The sequence below is a fragment of the Drosophila melanogaster genome, chromosome 2L, assembly GCF_000001215.4.
Source record: "Drosophila melanogaster chromosome 2L".
NCBI classification, from domain to species: domain Eukaryota; kingdom Metazoa; phylum Arthropoda; class Insecta; order Diptera; family Drosophilidae; genus Drosophila; species Drosophila melanogaster.
Window position 1 is genome coordinate 19,842,088 of NT_033779.5, and position 27,354 is coordinate 19,869,441.

A 27,354-nucleotide genomic window follows, 5' to 3' on the forward strand; every position below is an offset into this window, starting at 1 on the left:
TGTAAGCAAGTGAGAGTGATTTATGCATAGCGAACCGTCCTCCCACAAAACGCTCAACCGCTCAACCTGTCATTGAATAACGCCCCGCCAAATGCGCGTAGCCCCAAAGCTCCAACTTCATGTCCTTGTTGACTCAGCCGAATGATTGTTTTCGAGTGTCTGGATTTGCGTCCTTTTAAGGCATAAGCATTATACAAATATCTGCAAATTTTGGGGTCTGCTTGGTTAGGGCTTAATGCATCCCCTTTGAAACACAATTTCCATTTCCATCCGGAATACGAAAGCAATACAATTTTTCGAAAATTTCAAGCAATGACAGTGGGCTGTACACTGTGTTTATTTAAGGAAAATGTGTTCTCGTTACGTAGAGAGTCCTTAAAAATAGATATTTTTATTTAATTAAATCAACAAAACTTTCGATTGTATGAAATAAGTTTGTTGCTTAGTAAACTAACCCACTTTTTGCAGACTTATCAAGTAGCTTAAGAAGTTAATTAGCCACGGGGAAAAGGGAAAGTTCTTAAATCTTTTGTAAATACCCAATAAGCAATTAGGAACTAATATAACTCTCGAGTGGCGACTGTTTCGCAAGAGCATAAGAAGTTATTAGCCAATAACAGACCTTAATGACCCGTTTAAGCCCAGACACAAAGCCACTAGCCCAAAAGACCATATCAAAGGCACATAAGCGCTCATTTCAAGCCAAACCACATCACATACTCAAGCCAGCACTCAAACTCGCACCCCCAAGTCCTCCCAGGATATTCAGGAGTTGTGTAATGTAATCAAGTGTCCACTCCACGGATCCATTGGGGCTGGTCAAACAGAATTACGTTGGCCAAAGCCCAACATAGCCCCCAAATTAATTTAATACCGGGATACAAAAGCAAAAAACAGCAGAAACCGAATCAAAAAGGGAAATCCAAACGGGGGGGAGGAGCGAGAAAAAGAGTCGCCAGAGTCGGGAAACATTATAATAAAATTAATCTCCATTTGTTTGGTGGGGTGGACGGCCAGTCTGGCCGGGTCCCGCTTTATTAGCATCCAGTACATCCAGTACACCAACGAGCTACTGGAGCCAAAAAGTGGCAATTATTCATTTTATGAGCCCACGTCGAGGAGGGCTGGGTGAAATGTCGGGGAAAGCATGTGAACCATAAAAATTAAAAATTAGCCCCTGGCAGCTCTAAGGGGATTATGTAACACGCATTCGGGAGAGTCAACAACAGAAGGGGGTCGGTTGGCTGGTTGGTTGGGTGATGGGGTGGTTGGGTGGTTGGTTGGTTGGAGCCAGGGCGCCAAAGAATCACCCTTTTCCACTGACGGCAAAGTCAAGAAAATGAATATTTATGCGACACTCGGGGGAGCCACTCACTTCCAGGCATTGTTATGCGGCAAGCACATGTCAAAATTTTCACAGCTCAAAAGGAAAACTGCTGCTGGCCAAAAACAGGCACTTTTTGGGCTTGGGAAAATGCGCTCGGTCCTGGATATCTAAAATGTTAATGGGTTTTGTCCTGGACCCGGTGCAGGTCCATTCATGCTCGTCGTCTATTCAAAAATTAAATCCAATTATCAGTTTAAAGACACTCGTTTGCTCCGGGGATCGGAAAACTCATATGCATGTCGGTCTGGGCGGCCCAAAGTCCCAGGCCCAGCCAATTTTAATGCAACAAAGTTTCGGTTTAATGATAAACTTTTGTTTGGACCACACTCCTTTTGGCCAGAAGACGTGCGGAATATGGTTTCCTCGATGGCTGCAGTGAATTCAACTTGGAAATGTTAAGAGTTCAGGCTAAGCTTGTAAAACTGAACTTGAAAGGTTACTTGCCCTGGGTTCCTAACTGGAATTTGAAAGGTTTCGTAAAGTTCCAAGCGGAAACTGGAAAGGTTATAGAGGGCATAGTTGCTAAATGCGAGTTTAAAAGTCTTCGCAGTTGGAGTTTATGGCACAAATTTCTGCCAAAAGGTTAATTTGCTTGGGTTTCTATGCAAACATAGGGTGATATTTCGATGGGGTTTCCACGAGTAGTGTTTCCGAAAGCCAAAATAAGTTTACAATCCGCTAGAAAAGTTTCAACTTAACAATATTGTAGTAATTTTTAGCAACCCACTATGCTCTATGGATTGCATCATTCTAATTCAATGAGTTGTGATGCCTGTAATTTAATCCCAATTTAAAATTATATCCTTTTCCACATGTGGCCAAAGTGGAAAAGTATTAAAAAAGGGTTTTCCTTGACTGATTTGTTGCCATCCCTCGTCAGAAAGTGAAAACGACCGAGATCCACTTGAGGTAGCAAATAACTAAAAGATTTGGCCTAAGCCCGAAAATAGGCAATGCCTCTTGCCAAATGCCTGCAGAAAGGATTTACAATTTGTGAAATGGATTCAACAATTTGCCGGATGGGGAGTGCAAATAGAATGCTTTCCTGACCCGTCCCCAAAAAATATTAGCATAAGTGCCCCGAATTGAGAGCGAGCCTTCTGGATTTCTGGGCAGGTTGAAAAATTCAAGAAATGTAAATAAAATCAACTGCGGAAGGACAAAAGGGACAACAATGGGGGCCAGAAAAAAGCAGAAGGTGCCGGTCGACAGGAAAAATATCATTCTGAAAACGCTTGACAGCCACTTACACATGTCAAATGCAACAACACCAAAGTGGATAAGACTGGGAAAACAACAAAAAAAAAAAAAAAAAAACAGAAAAAGAAAAAGAAAATGCAATACAAAGAAAAGGGCAAAGAAAAGGATAACGAGTAAAACGGATATTAGAGTATTAGACAGGAAGCTGGTTGACATGGCTGCCTCTTCGTTTCTCCATTTTGCTCCGAAGTGGTTGCCAGATGGCCAGATTCCTAGATGGCCAATGGACCAAGTTCCCAACTGCAAGTAGGCGCCACCCCTTTGTTGTTCCTCTATTTTCCACTGCTTTTTTATTTTTTTTTGGCAGACCAAAGGAATTTTCATGGCATTAACTACACTTGAAGCGTAAAATGAAGCCACGAAGCTCATGGTAAATGCAAGGAATTTCCTAATATTTACCAACGCAAAGTGGAAGGGATTTCGTGGCCGAAACGAAAAGGGAATTTTACGTACTTTAAATCTTGGCCTCCTAATTGCTGTTGATATTTGGCCAAAAGCCCAAGGCCTGGCCAACTTAATCTGCGCTCGAGTTTTGCGTCTCTGGCCGCTAATTAGCTTACTGTTTCATTTTCACATTTTAAGGAACTTTAATTGGGTTTCATCATTAAAATTCTAATTTGCGCCGCCTTTCTTTCATTTCAGGTAAGCCGATTTGTCAATTTTGTTTGCCTGCTCGATGCTGTCGATGCTAATAAGTTGTAAGTGGATTAGGAACATATCAGAAAACCTTGGCAAGTTGGAAGAACAGAAATGTGAATTTTGCAAAAGTATATAATTAAATTTGTAGAGTTATTTGTATGTATGGACAAGTGCTAGTTATTAATTATAATTAAGGGGAAATACGTTTCAGATGCGTTTCAGATTGAAATTGAAAATCATATAGATGGCTATTTCGAGTAATTTGGTAATAAAACGCAATATGGCGCATTTCACCTGTGAACTGCATTAATAGTCTCGATTTCGTCACTGGCATGTGATTAACAGACATCGGGCATCGAAATACCCATTAAGCACCTGGAGACAAGCGGCTTTAATCGGCCTTTGTGCAGTTCGCATTACGGGCTCATTAAGCTTCAGCGACGTCCTCATTAAATTTATACACATTTAATTGACTTTATGACCAGACACGGCCACGGAAGCCAAAGGAAATCGGTGTCGATGTGGCGTCTGTCGGGGCCATCCTATCCTAGTTAGCACGTCGTAAAAAACAGGCATTTTTTACCATCAACTCGTGCACCCTTTATGTATCCACACACACACACACACACACACACACACGCACATGCATCCTGCCATAGTGCTGCATTTATGTATAGTTCACATGCTCACGCATAAGGGCTTAAATAATAAAGCCAGCTGCCCCAGACGCGTGCTGCATGCTCATAATTATGTGACATCCGACGAGCTGCCGCATGAAAGTTTAAAAATGCTGAAAGCAGAGTCGAAAAGGCAGCGCCAAGTGCGCAAAAAGTGAACATGGCTTTTTTAACGAAACAGTAAAAAAAAAAAAATTGCTTGACTTCTTGTTACCTGCTAATGATGTCATTTCGGAGTATATATATGTACACAAAACATAGACCTTTCCAATGCATTTTATTATAATCTCAAAACTGTAGAGTATGAACCGAATAAATGTTGAGCGTTAACTTTCCCAGTAACTGAATGAGTAGTCCACACTTACAGGGTAGCAAGAACCGTCCAGAGAGTGACAGAGTCAACATATTTCCCTGGGCCTGCAACAATGTTGCCAAGCAACATGCAAATGCTCCATTGGCCGTAAACTCAAAAGGGGGGAAATCGAGCAACGCACGGTCTTAACATACATACATACTTGTTCTTGGGCGCGTTCTTTATGTTTTATTGATGTTCTCGGAATGGTTTAATATGCTGTAATAATGTGTGATTTGTGGTTTATTCGTAATTTACGACAACGTCGCCGTGGAGTGGGGCAGTTCTTAAGGAAGACTTAAGTTGTGCGACGTCCATAAACTTGTTTCGCAATGGTGCGTGTGAAATTGTGACACACTGTTTAAAAGTAGCCAGTTGAAAAAACTATTTTACGATTAAATTTAAGTATGAAGTGAGAAAATTAATTACAGCACGTTGTCACATGAGCTGAACCCTATCTCTGAAAAAAATTATGAAATTATAACAACTCCTAATGAGAGACCATAAATTATGGCGCCATGAACTCAGATGGCTGGAAATCCTGCCGCAACACGGGCTATATTTTCGCCTCCTGTTCCTTCCGCATGTGATCAGTCAAAGTTTTTCCAGCTTCGCGCGCGGGTTTTCCGGTTTTTCCTTTCGCATTTTGAGGCGGCCCTCGCACGCGCTGTCTTTCTAATAACGAAGGAAGTTTTCCTCCGGTCGGTGCAACGTTGCAATTAATTATGAGGCACGTTGACAGTTTTTTCCCTCGCAACTTGCCACTGTGTTACTATTTATTTTTAGCAGCATTTTCCCTATTTCCACATCGACATTTGGCGGCGTTGAACTTGACGCCATTTATTTTGTCAAAGAAGCAGAGCCAGCAGACAAGAGACACGCCTAGTTGCGAGTGTGGCACATGTTTCCCTGGGAGGCAGTGCAACTTATGTTTTTTCTATAAATACGGATTGCCAAGTGATCAGGCACCTTATCTGCCACCGGGGAATACCCAGTCATTGACTCACACTGAATATACTTGGAATAGGGTATAAAAGATATTTGAATTACTCGCTTAAGGTACAGAATATTCCAGATACAATGCAACACAAATTTTATAAATACTAAAAAAAATATAGCTTACGGAAGAATTTACAATGATAAAAGAGCTTGATGTTTTCAATTAAGTAAAATCTAGGTATCACCTTAAAATGACATTCCACAAAATTTACTGTTTGCCACAAAAATCCTTTTAGTTTCTCATTAGCTCATTCGGACCTTGAACTCTATGCGAGCAGCCTAATTTGTTTTCAAAACGATTTCCCCGCCCTCCAGTTTGTTGACTTTCGCCCCGCATCCCGCTGCCTGTTCGTTTATTGAAAGAATTTTGATTTTGAAGTGCCTGTTGTCAGCATCCTATAAATAGCCTCGAATTTCTGATACCCCAAATGCCTTGCCGCCGCGCCTTTTGTTTGTCTTCTGTGTTAATTAACATGAGTAGTTTACTTAATTAGGCGTAAACTCTTCACGTTTTCCCTTTGTTTATGTCTGGTGGTGGATTTCATATAGGTCCGTTCATAACTTGCAAGTTGCAACACTCTAAGGCCGATTGATGATGCCGTTTTCACGCCGCATTAACTGCAATTAGTCTTCATCAGTTGCAGCGTCAGCCAGTCAGCAAAAATGTGCTGTATATTGACTTTGGCCGAGCGAGAAGGAAATTTGCGAAACAACTAACAAGCTGGTGGGACATCTACATCTACATCCACATCCACATCCACATCCCCATCGCTATCCCCGTCTACATGCCCATCACGACCACATCCTCATCCACAGGAAGCAGCCACTTGAAGGGGCCACTTAGTTGCCATGTTGTGCCCGCTGACTCCTCCCCTTGGATGCCCTGGATCCCCTGGATCCCTCGGATCCCCGGAATGCCGATCCTGTTCCGTGTTGTGGTTCAATGTCGTGTGCTCCTCCATCCTAGACGTCTCGCTGTTGTTCTGCTCCCCAATCCTTGTCAACTTGCAAAATTGTTTGTAAAAATAGCGTGTGGCAGTGGCATAAAGTTGGCGAGGCACTGGCAGCGGCACTGCCAATGCCACTGGAAACCCATGGGGCTTGCCGGCTAAAAGAGTGGACAAGCTGCATATATTTAGATATTGTTGATGCATTGTCTGGGTTCAGTGGCGTCGAATGGAGAGGGGTCCCGTTTAGCAATTGCTTTTGATGTAGACGAAGTGCTGTCAAGGTGGCAATGGTGTGAGTGGTATGAGTGGTACGACTATGAATGCTTTGGCGTGGAGTCTCTCGAGTTGCTTCCCATTAAATCGGCTGCATCGATAAACTTCAGCCTGGGTTAATCAGAAGTGGTCTGCGGCACGATGTCAAGTGGTGGTTTAGAAGAAAAATAAGTAAAAGGGCGGCAAATTGGCAAAATGCTAATATTATCGTTTTTGATGTCTGACACGGGAGCAGTCGTGGTAATCTTGATGCGATAGATTCTGTTAATACACAATATAATAGAAATTTATGCTCTTAACAACTCATCTGTCTTATTAAGTCTTTTATCAATTTAAATACATTTCCACTTTTTATTAAGCAAAGTAACTTAAGCTTTACGATACCCATAGGTCGGTAATTTATGTATCCATTCCTAGATTTATTTACTGCAGCACTGAAATTAAAGTAAGTTCCCTTTGCAATATGCTGATTTACCTCTGTAGTGACTTTGCATGTTTTATGGCCAAAAGGGGAAAACTGTTGCATGACTGGCATTCAGCTTGCAGTTTTTATTGTACGTACGGGCTACGTTGCTAATTTCGCATTGGCTTGACAGTTGAGTAAAGAAAACTAAATAGCAGGTCTTAAGTTGGAAAACTTTTAAAGTGTTATAGAAAAGGGATATTGCATCGCTAGCTGACTTTCCATCTTGGCTTTCACGTCTTTTCCTTGTGTCCACCCCATCAATTTGCTGTTCGGAACATCCCCAGAAAGTATACAAGGATTCTTTCCTTGTTTTTTTTTTTTTTGTTTAACCATTTGCCTTGAGTCAACATGTTGTTGCTGCTGCTGTTGTAGATTGTAAATGTAAATTAATTTTAACTTGACTTATTTGCATTGGCCACCATCTTTGCCACACCGAGTCTGCACCGCTGAAACTGAAAACTTTCCATCTTGAGTGATATTGTATTACAGAACGAAGGAACTCCATTGCCAACCCTAAGTTTTCCTCCACTCACGAATACTTTCCTTTCATTGTTTCGTGCTGGTGCATTTGGCATGTTGAAGTTACCGCTTTTCCATCGCTCACTTTTGCCCAAATCTAATTGTTTGTTTTGTAATTTAAATTTGAGTTTTTTGTCCAAAATGGTTTGAGTAATTGAATTTTCGGTGAGTGTGCACAGATTTCCCCTATTTCCATCTTCCATTTTCCATTCGGCGATCGCTTAATCCGGCAGGCAGAAACATTTCCGTTTACACGCATTTATTTTCGTTTGTTTCGACGAAATGTTGCCGGCCATCGTGGAAATGTTGCTGGCATTCTACCAAAAATAGATTCCCCAACTGGAAGAGGAGCATCGTGACTCCCATTTCTCTCGGATGCTCAGTACGCTTCTGATCGCGTCGCTTATCGGTTGGGGGAAAGCGCTTTTCCGAACGGTTCGGTTCGTCAGAAAATAGAATTGAAAAGCGTGCCTAGACGGTTTTCGCCGGTTGGGCTTATTTTTAATGGATTAATTGCCCCCTTTGAGTCGTTTTTTGTTTAAAGCGCATTCTGAGAAAGTAGTGCGGCAAATGGTTTGATCAAGTGAAATTTATGTGCTTCGGAAAATGCAGTTAATTAAGTGTAAATAAAAATGCGCTTCGCCTCTTGCCCGCCCAACGAGATAAATTATTGAATGCTGCACATTAAATGATAGTGCCACCAATAATAAATCAATTTTCGGAGTGCTGAGGGCTTAATGTTTAACAAACAGTTTAATTGAATTCCCATTATAATGAACAAAATGCGTGGTAATTGATGTGGTTAATAAATTTCAAATTAAATAGTAAATAATACAGGTCGCATTTCTGAAAAGTTAAAGTTTTCCATGCATTAATTTTAACACACAAAATAACAATTTCAATTAAATAAGTTGCAGTGAAATAAATAGTACAATTAAAATGTTTACTCCAGCGGATGTGCATTAATTCTTCCAGTTTAAAGGGTTACATCTTTCCCATTAATGAGCCACAAATCATACTAAAGGGAAAATACATAATTATAAAATATTCTAAAAACTCCCCATGCTTTTGCGCCAAAATGGAGCATTACAAGCTCCAACGAGCCCATTTTTGTGAAACCCCAAACCCTTTTTGGCCATCAGCAATGAAGCCATTAGGCAACAATTTCTTTGGGCCTCATTTTCCTTTTCCACTTAGCTCCTCAAGCTCCCAGTCCGCGACTTTGATTTTCCCTCCTTTCCACAAGCTGTTTTAAATTCGAACGTAAGAACAAGCCGTTAAAAGGAGGCACCCTTTTTCGAAACAATTTTTTGTTTTCCCTGCCTGTGGCAAACTTTGATTGCCCGCCACCCCGAGCAACTTTTCACCTTGTTGTGCCCCCATTTTCCGTTTGGTTCGTTGCTCGTTGCGTATGCGTAATACAAGCCGGGAGCTTCTTAAAAGGGTTCTTATTTTCACGATTTCCCGCCGCAGCACACCCCCCCCCCTCTCGCGACGTCAATTGCAGGTGACTCATGGCTGTTAAGTTGGCCCAAACACGCCATGGCCTTAACAGCTGTTAACACCGCGCTGCGCTGCCATTCGTGCGGCATAATAATAAGCAGTTGAGCCCATTTCGTCCCTCATTCCGCATTTTAGAGGTAATTAAATTAACGCCAGAATGTTGTTCTTCCTTTGCCTCTTGCAGTGTTTTCCGAAGGGTGCCACAATGTGGCGTCGCATAATTAATTGAAAACATAATTAAAAAATTACTTTACTTTTTGGCCTGCAGGCTTTCGGGTCAGCCCTTTAATCATTATGAAATTGTAAGCTATTTTTAGGTGCCCACATATATCGATTTCCATTGTGCCATTGTGCCCCATTGGGGATGCTGGGGGGTTGTGTCCACTCGGATACGCAGTCCACGTGCCACTCACACTGGCATCGGGCATTTCAACTCGCATCTGTGCCCAATTGCCCGAATGGCCATGCCCATTGACTTTGGCGTAGTGGCCTGTTTTTAGTCCTTTCGTGTGTATCCTGCGGTCCAATATGCGGTTTTCCTGGCCATTCTCCTACTCCCTGCGGTCAACCATTGGTGTTTTTTCTTCGGCCTGTGCAAATTTTATGCAAAATTAGGCAAGCAGCTGATGCGTCGGGCAATTAGTTTAATGTCTGCATAAAGCAGCTTTCATTGAATTTCCACCAGATAAAGAGGCAGATGAAGCGGCCTAATGGTCGGGAAAACTACCAGCAAAGTGTTTGGCTTTTCGGTGAAGTTGTCTATTGTGAGTCACGATAATTGCCCAAATAATGCAGTAAGCAGGTGACACGAATGGAGGTTCGAATAACATTGTTATCTTTTTGAATCAGGTTTGATTTCATTGATAAAATAAATTTATATTAAGAGAAGCATGTGCAAACTATTTTCTGCTTTGATGAACTTTAATTTAAGTTCCCTAAGTTGATTTCCCACATTGATAGATTCAAAATTCAAAAACACTTATTATCAATCAATATCAATACCGATCGGATGAATGTTATATTCTGCCACTTATCTGACCCGTAAATGCTCCCCCGATGAGACCTTTTGGGGCCACCGACCCCCGTGCATCGCTAATTCGGCACTTAGCCCCAGCTGGGATATCCTTCTACCACCCCCCTCCCCCCCCTAAGGACCTTATCCAATTGCCATGAAAGTGCTGGCGGCACTTTAGCCGAACAGCAAGGCAAAGTTTTGGCCAACTTGCTGGATGATATATATTTTTATATGTATTTGGGTTTTGTTTTGGATCCGTTTATGTTTTATTTGGGAAAGTTGTTCCTTTTTTTCGGAATATTTTAGCTGGCTGATTCGTGGGGGGGTGCGTGGATCCGGGCAACTGGGTCATATACATTTTTGATGAGTTGTCATTATTAAAAGCGACAAGCCATCCCTCACCTTTCCTTCTTGACAATCGCTAAACGAGGAGGAGGAGGGCTTTTCCAAGTTTCCGCTTGGCTTTGCCAAAAAAAAAAATACATTTATATATTTTATTTATGTGACAGTTGACAAGCATTTCTGTCTGAACTTCTACTTTTCCTTCAGCGTTTTTTCCTTTTTGCCCATCAGCAGAAATGCTGATTTCAACTTATGTTCTTGTTTATTTGTTCTGCCTTCAGTTTCGCCCAGTTGTTATGGGTAATAAAAGAATTGAGGCGAGCTTTCCATTAATTGTGTCACGAATTGTTATCAATTAATGGACGGGACGAGAGCATAGAAAAGCAAATAGACATACTCAATTCAGTAGCTTCTTTCACGAATTCTTCTGCGTGGGCTGTGGAAATTGCCTATAATCACTTTGGGCTTTTCATTCACTTGACACACCTACACAAATGTTTGAATGGCGGATACAAGGGTTTAGTTTATTGGCCTTTGTAGGCGATAAAGTGCGGTGGGGAATGGGGAATTTTGTGAGAACGGAGGAAGGGCTGCCGTCCATTTCAGTGTCATAAAACACTTGAATTGCCTATTTATTTAAAATGCTACAATCGAAATTGAAAAGCTGCATACGAGTAGCAAATGCCACTGGACTTGAAATTTATTGCAGCGAATAAAAAACAGAAATCCTGGCCTGCAGATATTGTCTGCAATGTTGGTAATAACGTTTTCACATTTTATTTTCATGGTAATTTTTTGCTTCATTTGAATAAATAGATTACTTTGAACTATATGAGCTGCAAATATAAAACTACAAAAATATTGAAACTTTGTTTAACTTGTTTGGTTTTCTGGTATTTTTCTTAATTTAAAACCTAATTTAATATTTCATTTCGGAATATTATCACTGCATCATAAACTATTTATAGTTCATAAAAGGGAAACATGAATTTAATAGCTTTCATAGGTAGCAATCTGTAAACTCACTTTAAAGCATTAAAGGCACATTTATCGCTTAGAGGGGCAGAGGGGCAGTTTTATTGCCCTCTTATGCGATTGACCCATCCCAAATGATGTCACATTCTGTGCCTCCCACCTCTTGGCCATGTTAACGGACCCGCCTTTGATATGAAACTCAGAAACTCAGTTGATTGGGCACATCAACACATTGCCGCAATCAGTCCACTTGCCTTGAATTTCTCCCCGATTCCCGTTTCTTCAAGTTCGTCCAAATCAAAGTTGCCGGGCAAAAGGTGTCCGAGATTGTTTTGACATTACTTTCAAATGTCAATCGTCTGTGATTTGATTTCTTCTTCCAAGGCCGTCATTGAGTTTCGGGCAAATTGAGTTCCAGGTGGAGGTGAAGATGCCTGAAATGTGGGGTCGAATGCGATAAAAGCCGATAATACAATCCAAATTAATGAGGTTAGATGGGGATGCTGACTACAAAGCCGCATCCTGGAGTGAGTTTTGCTCATATTACTGGGTGAAATGCCCCGCTGAGGGGAAGATGGGATTCGGGGAGCTCCATTATCAAAGGCTGACAACAGGTTGTCATTGGATGCCATTCGAGCATGTTCGAATTTTCAAGAGCGACGTATCTGAGAGGCTTAATATCGAAAATCCATTTACACCGCGCGTCATACTTTTAAGCATATGCTTAATAATTTTGTATTGGAATGATATGAGGTCATATTTCAAACATTCTAAAAAATATTATAAAAGTTAGAATATTTGAAGCTAAACAACCATTCCTGAACCTCACTGTTTAGAATCTACTTAGCATTGTGCCGAGTGGCAGGAGCTCATACACCTGAGTTGGCACTCAGAGGCTTTTGGCCAATCCTTAAAGCGGCTTAAAGCGACTGCTAACTGCGAGATAGCCGAACCCACTTTGGCACAAGGCGCACATCATCGATGGAGTTATTTAACAGCCTGCAGACCCATTTATGGGCGTTCGATTTAACATAAATTTGATGCGAAGCACCCCACCACGCCCCTAAAATCACCTGCCACTTTGGATGTTGCCATGCAAATTCCAATAAAGTAAAGTACCAAAGTCGCGACATTTTTGATAAAGAACAGAAGGAACAGGGAAAGCGACAGCAAGCCCTCGGGGGCGGTTATTTTTGTTTTTTGCACATTTCTGACAAGCTATAAAATTTTTATCAGCATTACTTTTATTCCGACATTTCACTGACATTTCACAGAAAGTAAAGTAAAGTACTTCGGGGCTAAAGTTCACACAAACCCAACGCTCAACCCCCGAAAAATGTTCACACACTAGATAAGAGAGCCCGGATGGTGGGCGTGGCTGCTTTTTCATTTCCTAAATGGCTGTTTGACCTTTTTCTTACCCAACAGCTCATACTCCCAATACCGAAATTGATTTCCTGGACGATTTGTCAACCCCTTTTCAGCCCCAAACTAAAACTTATCAGGCCAGCAAAATTGCCTGGCCTACACAAATCTGAATTGTCGCTGACAAGGGTGTCAGCTCCAATTATGCATAAGCTCTGAACCAACCACCCCCGCCCCCCCCCGCAGAAAAAGCGGAATGTTGGGGCTACCAGGGTCCTGCCCGAAAAGCCATTTCCGGAACGCGGGTTCAGGAGCAACCAAACAACCAACCTGTTGTTGGCAAAATGATGGCGGGCTGGGCTCTGTTTCTGTCAGCTCAGGGTGCCACTTTCATTTTCAATTAGTTTGTCCAAGTGGGCGTGTGATTTTCAACACGGAACTTCAAAAAATAAATAATAAGAAAGGTGCACGGCATGCATAAAGTGTACGGAGCTTAAAATACCCTTGAATACGATTATTCATTTAAAATAAAATGTACACTGCGTGCTATTCAGTTAGTTTCAGTACTTGACGTACATAATTGATATCATATTATTAAATTTAAAGATAATTTTTGTATCGCAGGCTGGCGAAGTTAATTTAAAATTTATGAATCCCTTTGAATTCAAATTCTCATGGAACCAATACTCCCCAAATGCTACCAGGTATTTGTTTAGAGCACGGGAAGTGTTTTTGAAAAGGGTGAAAGTGAAAATGTTGCCTAATGTTTTTTTTATTATTATTATTATTATTACCGAAGCTGGCTCCATTCTGGTCCCGCTGATAAGGCTTAATGTGTTCAGCGCTCGGTGTTCCAATAAAACTTTATCATAATTGACATTTTAATGGGGCTGCAAAATAAAGAAAAGACTATATTCTACGGCGCAGCCGTTGGAAGTAATTTAATATTTATGAAACGGTCTGGAGGAAGTAAAAAGTGTTGAGAGGGCTTACCCATAAACACGGCTGTGGTTGAAAGGTGCATAATGTGTAATAAGTACAGCAGCTTGATAAATGGATTCTGTTCTGTTGTGTGTGTATTACTAAGGACATTTTAAATGGGTTTTCTGGGGCTTTGTTCTAAGCCTTTACATGATTATTTATTTGGGATATTGATATTGACCCTATAAGTTCATTGAAATGCTGTAGTAATTCGTATAATTGTACTATTTCCTGCCACTGTCGGATAATTGAATATTAAATCAATATTTAAAGCCATTTGGCATTCCAAATAATAAACGTCTCCCTGGAAGTGCAAACAAAATGTGTAAAAAAGTGCAAATAAAAAACGGAATCAACTCCATCAATCAGTGAACCTTTTTAGTTGCGGAAAAAATGTTGGCTCGCTGTGTGAGCTACCAAGGGTCCTGTGATAATATCAACGGCATCCTGACGCGTGACTATGCCGAGGTTTGTATAAAGGACGAGACACAACTAATGGAACTAAATTAATTAGCAAAAGAGTTGCTTTTTGTGCTCAGCAAGGCTAACTGAATTTATGTTACGCTGCGAGTGTGGAAAGTGGAAAAAATGTCGCTTCATAAACATAAGTATCTCTTAGATACACACGCCGAGGCAGTCCTTGCAGCTCATGAGCTACAATCCAGCAGCAGTGACATTCGCCCGGCTATTTTCCACTAACAAGTTTTCAGTTTATTGTTCGAAAAGCCAATGCCAAAGCCAAAACCAAATCCAGAGCCTAAAGAAAGCACCAGAAAAATGGGGGAAAAGTTACATAAGCAAGCCGGCTCAAAGTCCTGGGCCAAGTCCATTGTTGTGTGTCTGGCCCTTTGAGATGTAAAGCCCGTTCGTAACTCGGTCGGAAATGGAATACAGCTAAACGGTGGAATAGTAGAGGGCCAGAACTCAGGGACAATAACAGAACGGCAGCTAGACAAACAGAAGGCTGGCGAAGATAGCAGAAGTACAATGCAAGATATTTTTATTGCCAAGCAAGGCGAACATAAAATGTGTCGCATGCATATGCAGAGGAGTCCGGAAGATGAGGGCCACATTAGGATTGCCAACTGGCAGGGGGCACAATAAAACTATGTAAGGATGTGGCTAACGACGTGAGGGCCAATGTCTGGGAAGCTAATAATGCCCTTGCCAGAAACAAAAAGGAAAGTTCAAATACCCTGAAGATCAGATGTTTAGCAAAGGAAAGTGTATGTAAGATTGCTCTAGAAGGATAAGCAAACCGAAATGCATCTTTCATTTTTGAAATTTTGCTTCTACATGTAATTTTGTCAGTTTTTCAATAGATAGCTACATCTTTTTCTTATGATTTGCTATCTGACAGTCTTTTAAAAGTCGAAATAGCCCATAAAGACCAAAGACCCATTCGGCATTGCATCACAAAACTTGTGTTCCTTGTAGTTAAATTTATGTAACCAAATTTAGGAAGTCAGACGGATGAGGGATATACCAGGCCAAGGACGACCAAAGACAACAAATAAAACTTGCTGGACATTGCGAGGGAAGGGCAGATGGAAATGGGATGAGGATAAGGCCAAGGAATAAAAAGGATTTTTCGTTTAGCCGAAATTGTTGCACAGATTTTCTTAACGACTTCCAAGGGCTCTCAGGGAGGAAATGTCTTCAATTTTAATTTGTTTGCTCAACTCCTTGTGCATATGTTGCCGTTGGCCGAAAGGCAGGATGGCTAATGATTTCCTGATAACCAAATTGCCAAAAGACTGCAATTTTGTGCAGCACCAGGGGACAGCTGGGCTGGCTGAAGTCATAATTACAACATGAATGCACCATTAGGTTGCCGTTTAGAAAACATTTAAATTCATATGTTTTAATCTACTTTCAGATCTACACCGACTGGGCCAACTATTACTTGGAACGTGCCAAATCGAAAAGAAAGGTCACAGACCTCTCCGCCGACTGTCGAGATGGACTGCTCCTCGCCGAGGTTATCGAGGCGGTTACCAGCTTCAAGGTGCCCGATTTGGTCAAGAAGCCAAAGAATCAACAGCAAATGGTAAGTTTATATCAAATGATATCCAATTAAGAATTCCACAAATTTACAAGTAGAAGTAGTAAACTTGGATAATCAATAGATTTGCACGTCTTTCTTAACGAAAAGAGCTTTCCAACAATCTCGAATAATTTGAATTAAATGGGAGCTGCGGGAAAAACTTCCATTAGGCAATGACTAGCTGATTTTCTTTGGAATTTTGCTCATTTACCGCACCACCGAAATGCCGCTGCAAACGTGGAAAAATCTAAGCGTTGATTATTTCATCCGCAAAGGCTCATGAGTCACTCTCCCATTTTTTGCGTTAATTGTTTTTTACACGACCAAAAAAAAAAAAAGCAAATGGAAATGGAAAAACAGAGGGAAAGCGACCAAAGCCAGACCATTATCCGGCATATGCAAATGCCGGCTCAACGTGAAAATATTCCACATACACACCCTCGCACGCTTTGAGTGCGGTGTGCATTTGAAAGGTGGATCCGTCATACGCCGTGTTGGCTGTACCACGGGGCGTATGACAAACTTTTTCATCCGTGCTGCGGCGGCAGCTCCGCAATTCAGTTACGAGTTGGAAAATGATGATTTCCGCCGCACTAAGCAATTTGGCACCAGGTGGCAGTTGCTCCACCGGTTCCTCTTGAATTGAATTGGGATGATGACGACGATTTCGAATCTGCAGCAGCGATGGCTGCACTTCACTGCATTTATGAAATTAAAATTAAAATTAAAAAGTTTCGGGTTTCCGGGTTCCACTCACATAGATTCCTCCCATCGGTGAATTTATCCCGGCTCTTTCTCCTTTACTTTTCTGTCTGCTACGTGAGAAGATTGCCAAAAAATGCTTTCGCTAGGCTCTTTCGGCTCTTTCGGCTCTTCAGGACCAACGGCTCCCCAAGGCTTTGGCATATTTTCGTCGGGTTTGCGCTGATTCTGCGGCAAGTTCATTGCCGATATATAAACAGAGACTGAAAGCGGGTCCATGAAATAAAAATTTATTTCAACTTTGTCAGTTTTTGGTTAGTTGACGTTTTGCATATTAAATAGGCGGCAGGGACTGCGAGTTAGAGATGCCACGAGACAAAGTCTTTGAGAAAATGATAAGCTCAGCTAAACGTGCGCCGCTGTGGCACGTGATGCAGCTAAGAAAATATAAGAATCGAAAAAAAAAACAAAATCCGAAAGCGAAAAAGAAACAAAAAACAGAAAACGTGGAAAAATAGCTGACAAATTGCCAGCGAACTTGCCCCAAAAAGTGGGCGTGACCGAGTCGCGTTGACGTATGTGACATGGGCGCCAAATTGGGTTTATTTGAGATGAAGAAGCTCGAAGCCATGCAATGCATTGCACATTTCTCCGTATATATATATATATACACTTCCATATAGTTGACGAGCAGGAGCTTGGACTAACAAACTCAATTTGCCAATTTGCCGTTCAAATATAGACGAATAGAAGAATGCAATAAAAAATATATCCAAAATTAGTGGGTAGCATGCGAGTTTTGTGTGTTTTTTAGATGTCCGGGGGACCGTTTATACGTTTAGGTGCAAGTGTATGATTGGCAAGCTCTTTCCGCATCGAATGGAAATGCAAATAACTGCTGGCGGTTGCGGAAAACACGAAAATATATTTGCATGTCAAAATGAAATTCACAAATTAAAACCGCCTCTGTTAAAATGTTGTCACATTTGCTCAGCTGTTGATATGTGTACAACTTATTAAAGAGTTTCTATGCAGGCTCTTCATTTTAAACTTTTAAATATTTATCGAAAGAGATTTAAGTATATATTAAGTTTGTGTTGATTGCCGAAATTGAATGCCCCTCGGAGGTTTAACCATTTTGCATTGCTTGCTTGCCCTTTCATTTCGCTTGTTGTGCCATCTGATTCCCCCATTGATCCTGTTCTTACAACATCATCGTTAATTATCCAAACTGGTGGCCCCTGTGGCTTTATACCTGTTGTGTGACCCCTTTGCAACCCCGCCACTGCCTTAATATCCTGGACTCAGAACAATGGGCATGCTTCTCTCTCTGTCCCGCTTCATCGCACTATTCGTGTTTTCCATTTCAAAGCCAGCAAACAATGCATTTGAAAATTTTCCCATTTTCAGGCCGTTTTTTGTTGCGAACCGGCGACTCCTCCTCTTCTTTCATTTCCCATTTGCCTTTCATATTTGCATGGCGAAATGGGAAATGCACGTGGTAGCCGGGACGCGAACCAGGTGCAGCGCAGAGCAAAGAGGAAAACCTCGGGGAAAGGACGAAAAACAGGACGAAGAGCGGGCGAATCTGGCCAAGACACATTTGAACAAATTCAATAAAAACAAATAACACCGTGCTGAGTGCATTGAGTGCAGACTAAAGTAAATTTTATCAACTTTTAAATCAAATATTAAACTTTAGTTTGCGTTCTCCTTTCTTTGGCGCGTGTTTCAGTCCAAACTTTGTAATAAACTTTTCCTGGTCTTTCCCCAACCATCTTCAGCTTTTTTGCGAGCCAGCTTACTTTTTGCCAGTGCAAACTTTACATGAGCGTTTTCATTGCCGTTTTTTTCGCCCCTGCAACACGTAGTGCACATTTTTTTCGACTTTCGCAACGTTTTTCTAATGAGTGACGACGAAGGAACAGGCAGCGTCTGAAAGAGCCGAAGGATCCGGGCCAGAGTCAAATGTGGCTAGAGCCGCAGCGAGAAATAAAAAAGGAAAACGAAACTCTTGAAAAATCAGCGAAACGTAAAAGTGTTCAAAGTCAACTTTAGCGACGGCACTTGCCAACGCGCAGGAGAAAAAACCGAAAGCCAAAGTTTCCTGGCTTCCAAATTAAAGGCCGCAAAAATCGAGTTAAAGGCGAAAGGGTTAGAACGGTGGCTTAAAGTTCGCCCAAACTGAAATGCAGTTTGAAATGCACTCTTATTAACACGAAGGAGTCAACAGAGTCGTTAAAAATGAAAACTGACTGCCTTAAATAGATCCTATTTGATCGTTTAAGGTAGGAAATTCGTGTGTGAAATCATTAAATAAATCAAATCATTCAAATAATTGCTATAGGCCATATCCAACATTTCCTGCTCGTAAGACTTAAAGTATCTTCTTCCATAAACTATCTTCACTTTGTCCTTAAAGTCCTGCCCTTAGCTGAGTCACTGCCGTAACAAAGAGCAATTTGTGCAAATTTACTTAAATGCATTTTACAACGCTACTAATTTGATTTCCACTCTCGAGCCAAACAAAGGGAACATGTGGAAGCTGCAAGTCGAAAAGGTAAATGGCTCCACTCCGCTCCTCTCCTCCCCTCCTTCTTCCTTGCAACCGAGTTCGCACATAAAGATTTCCCAATCAAGTATGTAAATAACGGGCGGGCGAAGTCTTAAATGGCAAATTAAATCAAAATAAGCACATGCTGTGTCTTACATAATTGCCCGTCTTGGTCCTTTGTCCTCCCATCCTGTCCTGAGCAGGCCAAAAGCTCCTGTTATAGCCAGTTTCTGTGGCCATTCTTCCTGCATTGACTCTACGCTTTGCTGGAGTTGTTGTGGGTTTTTCCCATAAGCTGCTTGCAGTTATTAGCAGCAGACAAACATGAATAACATCGCACAGGGCAATTATTATGTAATTAAACTAAAACAATAGCTCAATTTAATGCGCTTGACTGATTTGCCCCTCGAAGGAGTCGAGCCATTGTTGTTTCAGATAAATGCCCTGATTGAAGTGCGATTCGAGAGTTTGAGGGTTTCTTGCCGTCTTAAAACGATTAAAGTGCTTAAAAGTTGAGTGAACATGCAAGGAATAACTATGAAATATTCAGAATGATGAAAGATGGCTGAAATGAAAAATCATCGTATGGCTTAAATACAGATGTTGAGTAGCTCAGGAGCTTTGCGGCAAACAAGGCAATGAACGGATTGTGACTTTCCTAATATTTTACTTTGGCATTCACCTGCGTGGATCAACAAAAGCCCAAATAAATTTCGGATGACCGGAGTCCCGGAGTCAGCTTCAATCTTTTAAAAAATTACTGCTCCAATCAGTTTACACGTTGAAGCCCACTTAAGATAAATGCAAATGCATAAAAATTCGTGCTGCAGCCGAATTTCCACCTTTGGTTACCGTTCCCAAAAACCTCTTTCGTTGGCTTTTCCGGCTCTTCAGCTGTCCGGGAGTTTTCAATGCTCGTAGTTCAATGGAAAAGCTTACGTCTGCTCTATCTAAAATGAAATCTGCTTAGGTGGCAGGTAACTAAGGATGGGGCTTCGGATTTCTCTACCGTTTTCCTGTGCAGCATCTGGTTCCAAATTGAAGTTCATTAATGCAGCAGACTTTGATTTATTTTTAGGGAAATTCCTCTCGTAGCCCAGATACCATTTTCTTCTTCGTTTCCCTGCATCGTTTCCATGGTAAGCAATGCATAGTTTTTATGGCTCCACATTAAAGTTTACAATGCCACAATTGCTGGTCGGGGGCTAAGCTTTTCTGTGTACATTTCAATTGGCTAAATATACTCGTAGTCGACTTCGGCTTGCACAATCTCCTCCAGCTCTGCGGGTTAAGCAAATAAAATACAAATTCAACTGCGCTCTTTTCTGTGTTTTGCAATTCACAATTGCGTGGCGAAGGCAAAAAGGAACAAATAAAGAATAACAAAAAAAGTTTTGTTACCACAAATCAGGCGGTAAAAAACTTTCTGGGAGGCCCAGGACCACTCAGGCCCTTTTGCACGTGCAGCATCCATAAATTCCGGCACACAAATTAAGTTGTACAAGAAGAAAAGCCTGGAAGGTGGGTGCAAAATGGGTGGAAAACCGGTTGCAAGGTGGTTGGGGCAACCAATCAATGGCTGCGCCTTCTGTTGCATAAATTAGTCGCGGCACGTGATCCGGTCAGGAAAACTTTCAAGTACAGTTGCCGCACTAAACTTTAGTTACCCCGCCACTTAAATGCCAATTCTTTTCACTTAGAAATTACAACTCTAAGCCTGCTTTAGACGGCTCCCATAAGGCGTTTGCATCTATTGGACAACAGAACAAGTGCACTTGATTCGCTCGGCAAGTTTGTTTATCATACGCCATGTAAGCCGGGGGTTTTGGCCAATTGAGCCATCTCGAAAACTATAAGGCCACAACATTATTTCATTAGTTTGTCCTGTTGGCCTGAAGTGCTCTTGCAGTAAATTAGAGACATTAACTGCAATATTCAAGTTGGCGACTGAAAGTTTCCAAATTGCGTTCGCATGGTGCATGTGGCACAAACAAGTCGTTGGAAAACAACGCTGAAATAAAAAAGTTGGACACGGAAAACATTTTAGCTGCACCAAAGATGTTCGTGATACATGATTTTGGTGTGCCCAGTTGAAATCTTTATAAATTTGATATTTTTTAGATTAAAATTTTAACTGACTAGGTTAATAATAAAATATTTCTTTATGTTGCAATTAAAAATATATGCAAACTTTAAATTACAAGTATAATTTTAATACAACAGCTTAATGTAACATAAAACTCTAGTTTATGTTTAAAAATCAATTTTGAAACTGTATTGTATATATTTGTTATTATTTATGTTTTTATTTTTGTTTTGAGGGTATATTTGGAGCGCATTTCCCAGTTCATTTTGATGAGTTTTCCGTGTTCGTTTTTTGGCTGTTCATTCGTCAAAGTTTCGCCAAAGCTTTCTAATTACAAATGTAAATCCCCCTTCGGTCGTGTGTGTGTGTGTGTTTCTGTGTGTTCGAGAACTTTGTTTAGCTTTTCCACCAGCTCCCCCAAGGGGAAAGGGGAGTGCGGCGGGAAATCCCCTGTCTGGTACTTAGCTGTGGTCGTACCCGGTAATTGTCATTGGGGGAGTGCAGAGTGCAGGACTCAGAGCTGAGATCCCACTTCCAGTTCCCAGTTCCGTGTTCCCAGTAACAATATCGGACCAAGGACCCCCAACGAGTCGGGGAATTAGCTCCACTGATAACTGGACTTGGACAGATGTTTGCCCGTTGTCGCCTGCTGGGCCAGTTGACATGCACATGGAAATGGGGAAATGTGGAAATGGGGAGATGGACATGGTCATGGTCCTTGGTCTGGTCCAGTCCGGTTTGTCTGGATTTTGTTTTCGCTGCGGTTATGGTTTGGTCTCTGGCTTCCCAACTGGTTGTTTGGTCAACAAACAAAAGCGGAAGTGAATTACACTTCAATTGGCTGGCTAAACTGCTCGAAGTTTTGGCCCAAGTCCAAAATGTGTAATGTGTGGAAATACATTTCTATTCTCGGCCTGCTTTTTTCGTGAGCAACTCTTGGCAAGATTCACGCACTTAATTAGACACGGGGCCCCACAGTCGATTTGGGTGCCTTCGATGCTCCTCTAATTGCACTGGTTCCCCACCGAAAACGACTTCAAAAAGGCGGAACATAGCATCGACCTCATTTCGAGTGCTCTGCAAGATGTTCTATCTAAATTTAGACGGAGATGCAGACTTCCAAAGGCCTCTCCTCCACACACAAGTATGCACATACATACATATCTATATACACTTGGCAGACTTTGCTCTTTGGCTACAGGTTAACCCAGCCGACATATTTCTTGCTCTCAGTTCGAAACCCCCGATTTTTTCCACTGTGGCCTCGTCTTTTCAAATTTATGTGCAGCGAACTTCTTGTTGACATCATTTTTGGAGGCCACAGCGAGAAGTTCATTGCAATTTATCATCGATTTGGATTTTGTGGAAAGCCACCCACATGATTTAGGTTTGGCATCGCTGGGGTTACAAGGGATCTTCACGATCGGCGGAATGATCTTGGATCGCAGCATGTCGCAATTGTCGTGTAAAAAAAATAAAAAAATAAATAAAAAATTTAAAAAAAAGAAATAGATACAATTTTTGATCTTCAAATATACTGTGTGCAATCTAACTTGTCTCTACCTATGTACATCGATTTATTTTAATTATGATTTACATCCTCTTTAAAATTAAACATTGCCTTTAACCTTTTAGTTCGTTTCATTATGAAATTATAAACCTTTAAATGTATATTTGAATGCTTGAATAGTTCAGTGTAGAAGTCGAAATCGCTCTTATATTTGCCGATGCGACCAGTTCGTGATTACCATATAGATTTATCGACTGCCACTTTTGCCATTCATTCGGTTGGTTGGTTTGTGGTTTCTTTAATTGCCAGTTGACTCGCAATTTGGCTGCGCCATGTAAAACTCAACTGAAAAGAACGAAGTGCACAGCTTGGCCCACTTTTTAATTCGGCTCTGTTCTTTGGGCATTGTCTTGCACGTTTTTGCAATTATAATTTATGATACTATTGAACTCGTTGATGGTTCGTTCGATGGGGGAAATTCATTGAGGGAATTGCGCTCGAGATCGTGGGGATTATCTTGGCGACTGTGTCGGAGTTTACGAGTCCATTCAGGAGAACAGAAACAAGAGGTGATCCATCAAGACATACATATATGCTCATGCGTACCTCTTTGATGACTTATTGAAAATTCCATTTAAAATTTGTTTACTCATTGCCCCCAGAACGATGTAGCAGACAGTCGAGCGCTGTCCCTCTTCCACACTCCCCCACAACTGTCAAGAAAACAGAAATCAAAATTGAAGAACTGAAATGTGTTTATGTCTGGGCAGGGAACAACAACAACAAATACAGTCCAGCTAGTACCAATTTTGCTTGGCAACATGTTGCTTAGATATTAACTTCAGGTTGCATGGCGTAACCAATCTGATAAAGATATTATGTGATGATATTGGAAATAAAAAAGTCAAAATACTTCGTTTTGGAAAAAAACAATAATCTTGAGTTAATAACATAACATTCAGTTGCATAGCAAAAATAGCTATTTTTGAATGACCAATTGAAAACCCACCAAAACGGTCAGCACTGTTAGCAACATTTCTCTGGCTAGCAACATTGCCCAGCCATCCCCAGTTGTCTGGCAACATTCCAAAACCTGTCTGCAAAATGTTGCTTTTGGTTGAACAGCTGTGCGATCATTCGATGGGCAAACAAAACAAAAGCAAAAACAGATGACACGACCCACAACAATCAAAACGATTGAGCCGAAGTCGAAGCCGAAGTCAGCACGATCGATGATCTTTTGCCGGTTACGAGTCAGTAGACAACCAACTGTTGCTCGACTCAGTTGTGTTTCTTGTCGGTTGATTAAAGGCGCCGCGTTCCCAATATCCCAACGAAATTGGGTACATTTTCGCGGGAATTGAATAAAAACGAGCTTATAAAATTGATTGCTAATCAAACACAAATGATTGGCCAATCCAGAGTGCAAGACGTCAATAAAAGGGCTTAAGCTTTAGCGCGAGTTTTCTGCCAGTGTAAAGTGCTGATTTCATGCAAATTTCGTCGATGATTTCTCAAGCTCGAGAAGGAAAAAATTCATTTCATTTGTTTAATTGCGAACGTTGATTGCCTTAAATGTGCACATCGCACATACATTCTTGTGCGCGAATTCCGCAATAGATGATATCAATTAAAAATTTCGTTCAAGCGTCTTTGTTTTTTCGCTGCTCCAATTAAAGTCAACAACAAAAAAGACAAAAATATCGAAACCTAAAAACAAACAAGGGGAGCCAAAACCATTTCGTGCCATCGACGTATGCAGGTCAAGTAACCTCAAGTAGCTAACACAACAGCAGCCAGAAACTCGAATAACTGAAGAGGTAAATGAAAATGTTTGACCCATTCCCCCGTGCTCTCCCCCTTTTTTCTAAGCCCAAGATATTTATCAATTTAACGTTAAATTAACATCAAATCAACATAAACAATGCGAGGAGTCATAAAAAAGAAGGCATCACACCCCCGGAAAAACAGGCCAAAACTAATTATCATGACACAACTGTCAAAAGTTGAAGGAAAACCCAAAAACCGCTGGCGGGCGCGATTGCCACGCCCCTTGTTAGCCTATCGTCCTCGATCTCCGCCCCATTTGCGTCCTGTTAGCCACGTCATTTTTACGACTTTCCCTGCCTATTGTGAACATATACATACATACATATGTATGTGTCTCCTTTCGGCTCACCTTTTTACCTACACACACATACGCACATATCCATTTAGGTAATTTTTGGCCTTTGTGGCTAGGCGTGTGCGGCACAACTTCGGCTACGTGCCCATCTATTCCGGCTAAAACCGGGGCACAGCTGCGCCGGATCAGTGGCGTAGTTTGCGCCACGGGGGTCCTCGTTCTACCTTTCCACTGCAGTCGGTGTGAATGAAGGTGGTCCCTAAAAAGGTAGTGAAAAGAATGTAGGAAAGGCAATGGAAGTCAATAGGTCAATTAGAATTTCAGGGATATTAAATCAATTGCAAGAAAAGGAATCTGTTTTACTTATACTTTCTTCAAATTCCGTTTAGCTTATAATAAAAACACATTAAATGAAGTATAATGCAAACCATTTATGAAGTCGATCATCTTTAGTTGGTTTTTAGCCCCCCTTAGTATCGCATATCGCAGCCACTGCCAACGATTTTACTCTGAAAGTGCTCTTCATACATAAAATTACCTTTTCAATCCCATTACCCTGTATTGTTGGCCAAGTTTATTGTCATTCTATTGCCTCTTATTGTCGCTGTGAATGGCTGCGATGGCGGTTGGCTCTCAGAGGTTGACAATAAAACGCCCATTCCAGCTACAAATTACATAATTATTGCTATTGACCTTTGTTAGCGCGGGCTTATTAAATTTCGTTGAACTAATCCCCCCGAGAGATCACCTCTTGGGTGGTTTTTGGCCAGATTTTGTATAGCTACCCGCTGGGCTTTCTGGGAATCCGTAAAGTCGATGGCTGGCTATCTGTCAAGATTGTCCGATTGGCGAGTTTTTATTTGTTTGTAGGGGGAGGAAGATATCTGGCCAAAAGTTGTGGCCAACTAATGAGCTTTTATTTATCACTGACACAGCGATGAGCTTAGGCCACCGCTGGCGATTCATCATCATCCGTGGATGGCTAATACCCCGGCTTAAATCTAAGCCTAAGCCACCAAATTGAGCGTTAAATCGAGCCTGACTTGCCGCTGCAACAAGCTGCCACAGTGACTTGGAAGTTTATTAATTTAACAAGATTTTGGCCGGGTTGACTGCCTGACAAGTATTAAATTTAATTTTCGTTAGGCTGCCGGGGATCCATCTCCATTTAGTGGGGGGGAGGGGGTCCTTCCCCACACACCCACCCACATGTATGTATGTGCTGCACAGCTGGCAGCTGGTTGGCCAGACAGAATTAGGCTTTTGTCTAGCCGGATAAATGTTGAAGCCGCAGCCACGAGACAAACGGCTGTTGCAACGGCCTGTGGACTTTGGCCCGCGGGCCAATGAAGTTGCAAAGTGGCAGCGGCAGCTCGGAGGTGAGTCATCGTGTGCGTCATGTGTTCCAAACAGGCTGAGGAATTGGATTAATTGAGACTTCCACATTATAAGGCCAAGCAAGTGTGATCCAGCATGCCAAACTGAGTTTACGGCGAACTGAAATGAATCCCAAAATATTTGTTGTCTTCTGGAACACCATATGTCAACAAAAAGAAAAGTTGTTCTTTTCAGTTTTAAATAAAATATGTTTCGGGTATGTCTTATTATTATTATATTTAGAGAGATTTTATAACACGCAAAACTAAGAATAAAGGAAAATCTTCCTGGTTTACTTAAAACAACTAGCTTTGCAGGGTAATTATACTGGTTTGTCGAAAAAGTTTACCGCAGCTAACTTTTCTACTACATTTTTTTCAACCCAGCTCTTTTCATTTCCATCCTATACAAAGAGAAATTCAAATTGGACAGAAGGCAAAAGAAAAAAAAACCCACTTGCTAATCGTCGGAGCGCATTGTCAAGTTAGTTACCCATTAATGCCAAAGGCAAAACTTGGCCGAAACACAGGCATGTCAGTTGGTTTTGTCTGTTTCCGATTTGGTACTCAATGGAATGGCAAATGGAATTCTGTGTCTCGTGTTTTAGACCCCTCCTCTTCCCCCTCTTTCTCCTTGACTCCCAAACAACTTCCGCAACACATTTGACCAATTTGCACACGGCAAACATTGCTCTAAGCCCGATTGTTCCCAATTATTGCCGGCGGTGCGGTGGCCACGAAGGTGAGGAAAGTGTTTTTCGATGCCATAAATTGCGTTGGCCAATTAGGTGGGTAGGGACCCTAAACCTCAATTAGTAGTAGTGGGTCAATGGCTAGGGCCAGCCCAGAAACTAATGAAATTCGTAATAGTTTTGGGCTTTTAGTCTTTAGTCGAAAGTGTCGTACTTGGAAAATAAATTAGTATTAATATGAAAGTAATGCACTTATCATTATTAGGACCATCAACACCTCGGCCTAGTGCCTTAATTTATTGAGGAAGTGAGCAGGCAAATTGCCTGGATGTAAATAAATTATTTCAGTCTGTGCAATGCTTTTAAATTGCCAATTAAATATAATTTAAGACTTAACAAGTTTCTGCATAATCCGAAGACATTCGCTTGAAGCACTACTGTCAAACTATAAGTTAATATAACTCAATTAGAAGAACTTCATTTGGGACCGTCCCATACCGTCATGGAGATTTCACAGAGATACTACCCAAGAATTCTTTTAATATCTCATCGTTAACAC

General features: G+C 41.4%; 1 protein-coding gene across 7 annotated transcripts in view; it reads left to right on the forward strand.

Annotated features, from left to right (window-relative positions):
- The window catches only part of sick (sickie), a 162,060-nt gene that overhangs the window by 45,723 nt on the left and 88,983 nt on the right, over positions 1-27,354 (forward strand). For 3 of the 7 annotated variants that reach the window (NM_001273674.1, NM_001273678.1, NM_001273677.1), the window contains one exon: positions 15,583-15,753. In NM_001273674.1, coding sequence (NP_001260603.1) covers positions 15,583-15,753 — 171 coding nt within the window. Of the gene's footprint in view, positions 1-3,289; positions 3,457-7,901; positions 8,312-13,976; positions 14,172-15,582; positions 15,754-24,093; positions 24,423-27,354 lie in introns of those variants that run through there. The other 4 variants (NM_001273680.2, NM_206007.5, NM_206008.4 and 1 more) reach the window with 3 other exon arrangements.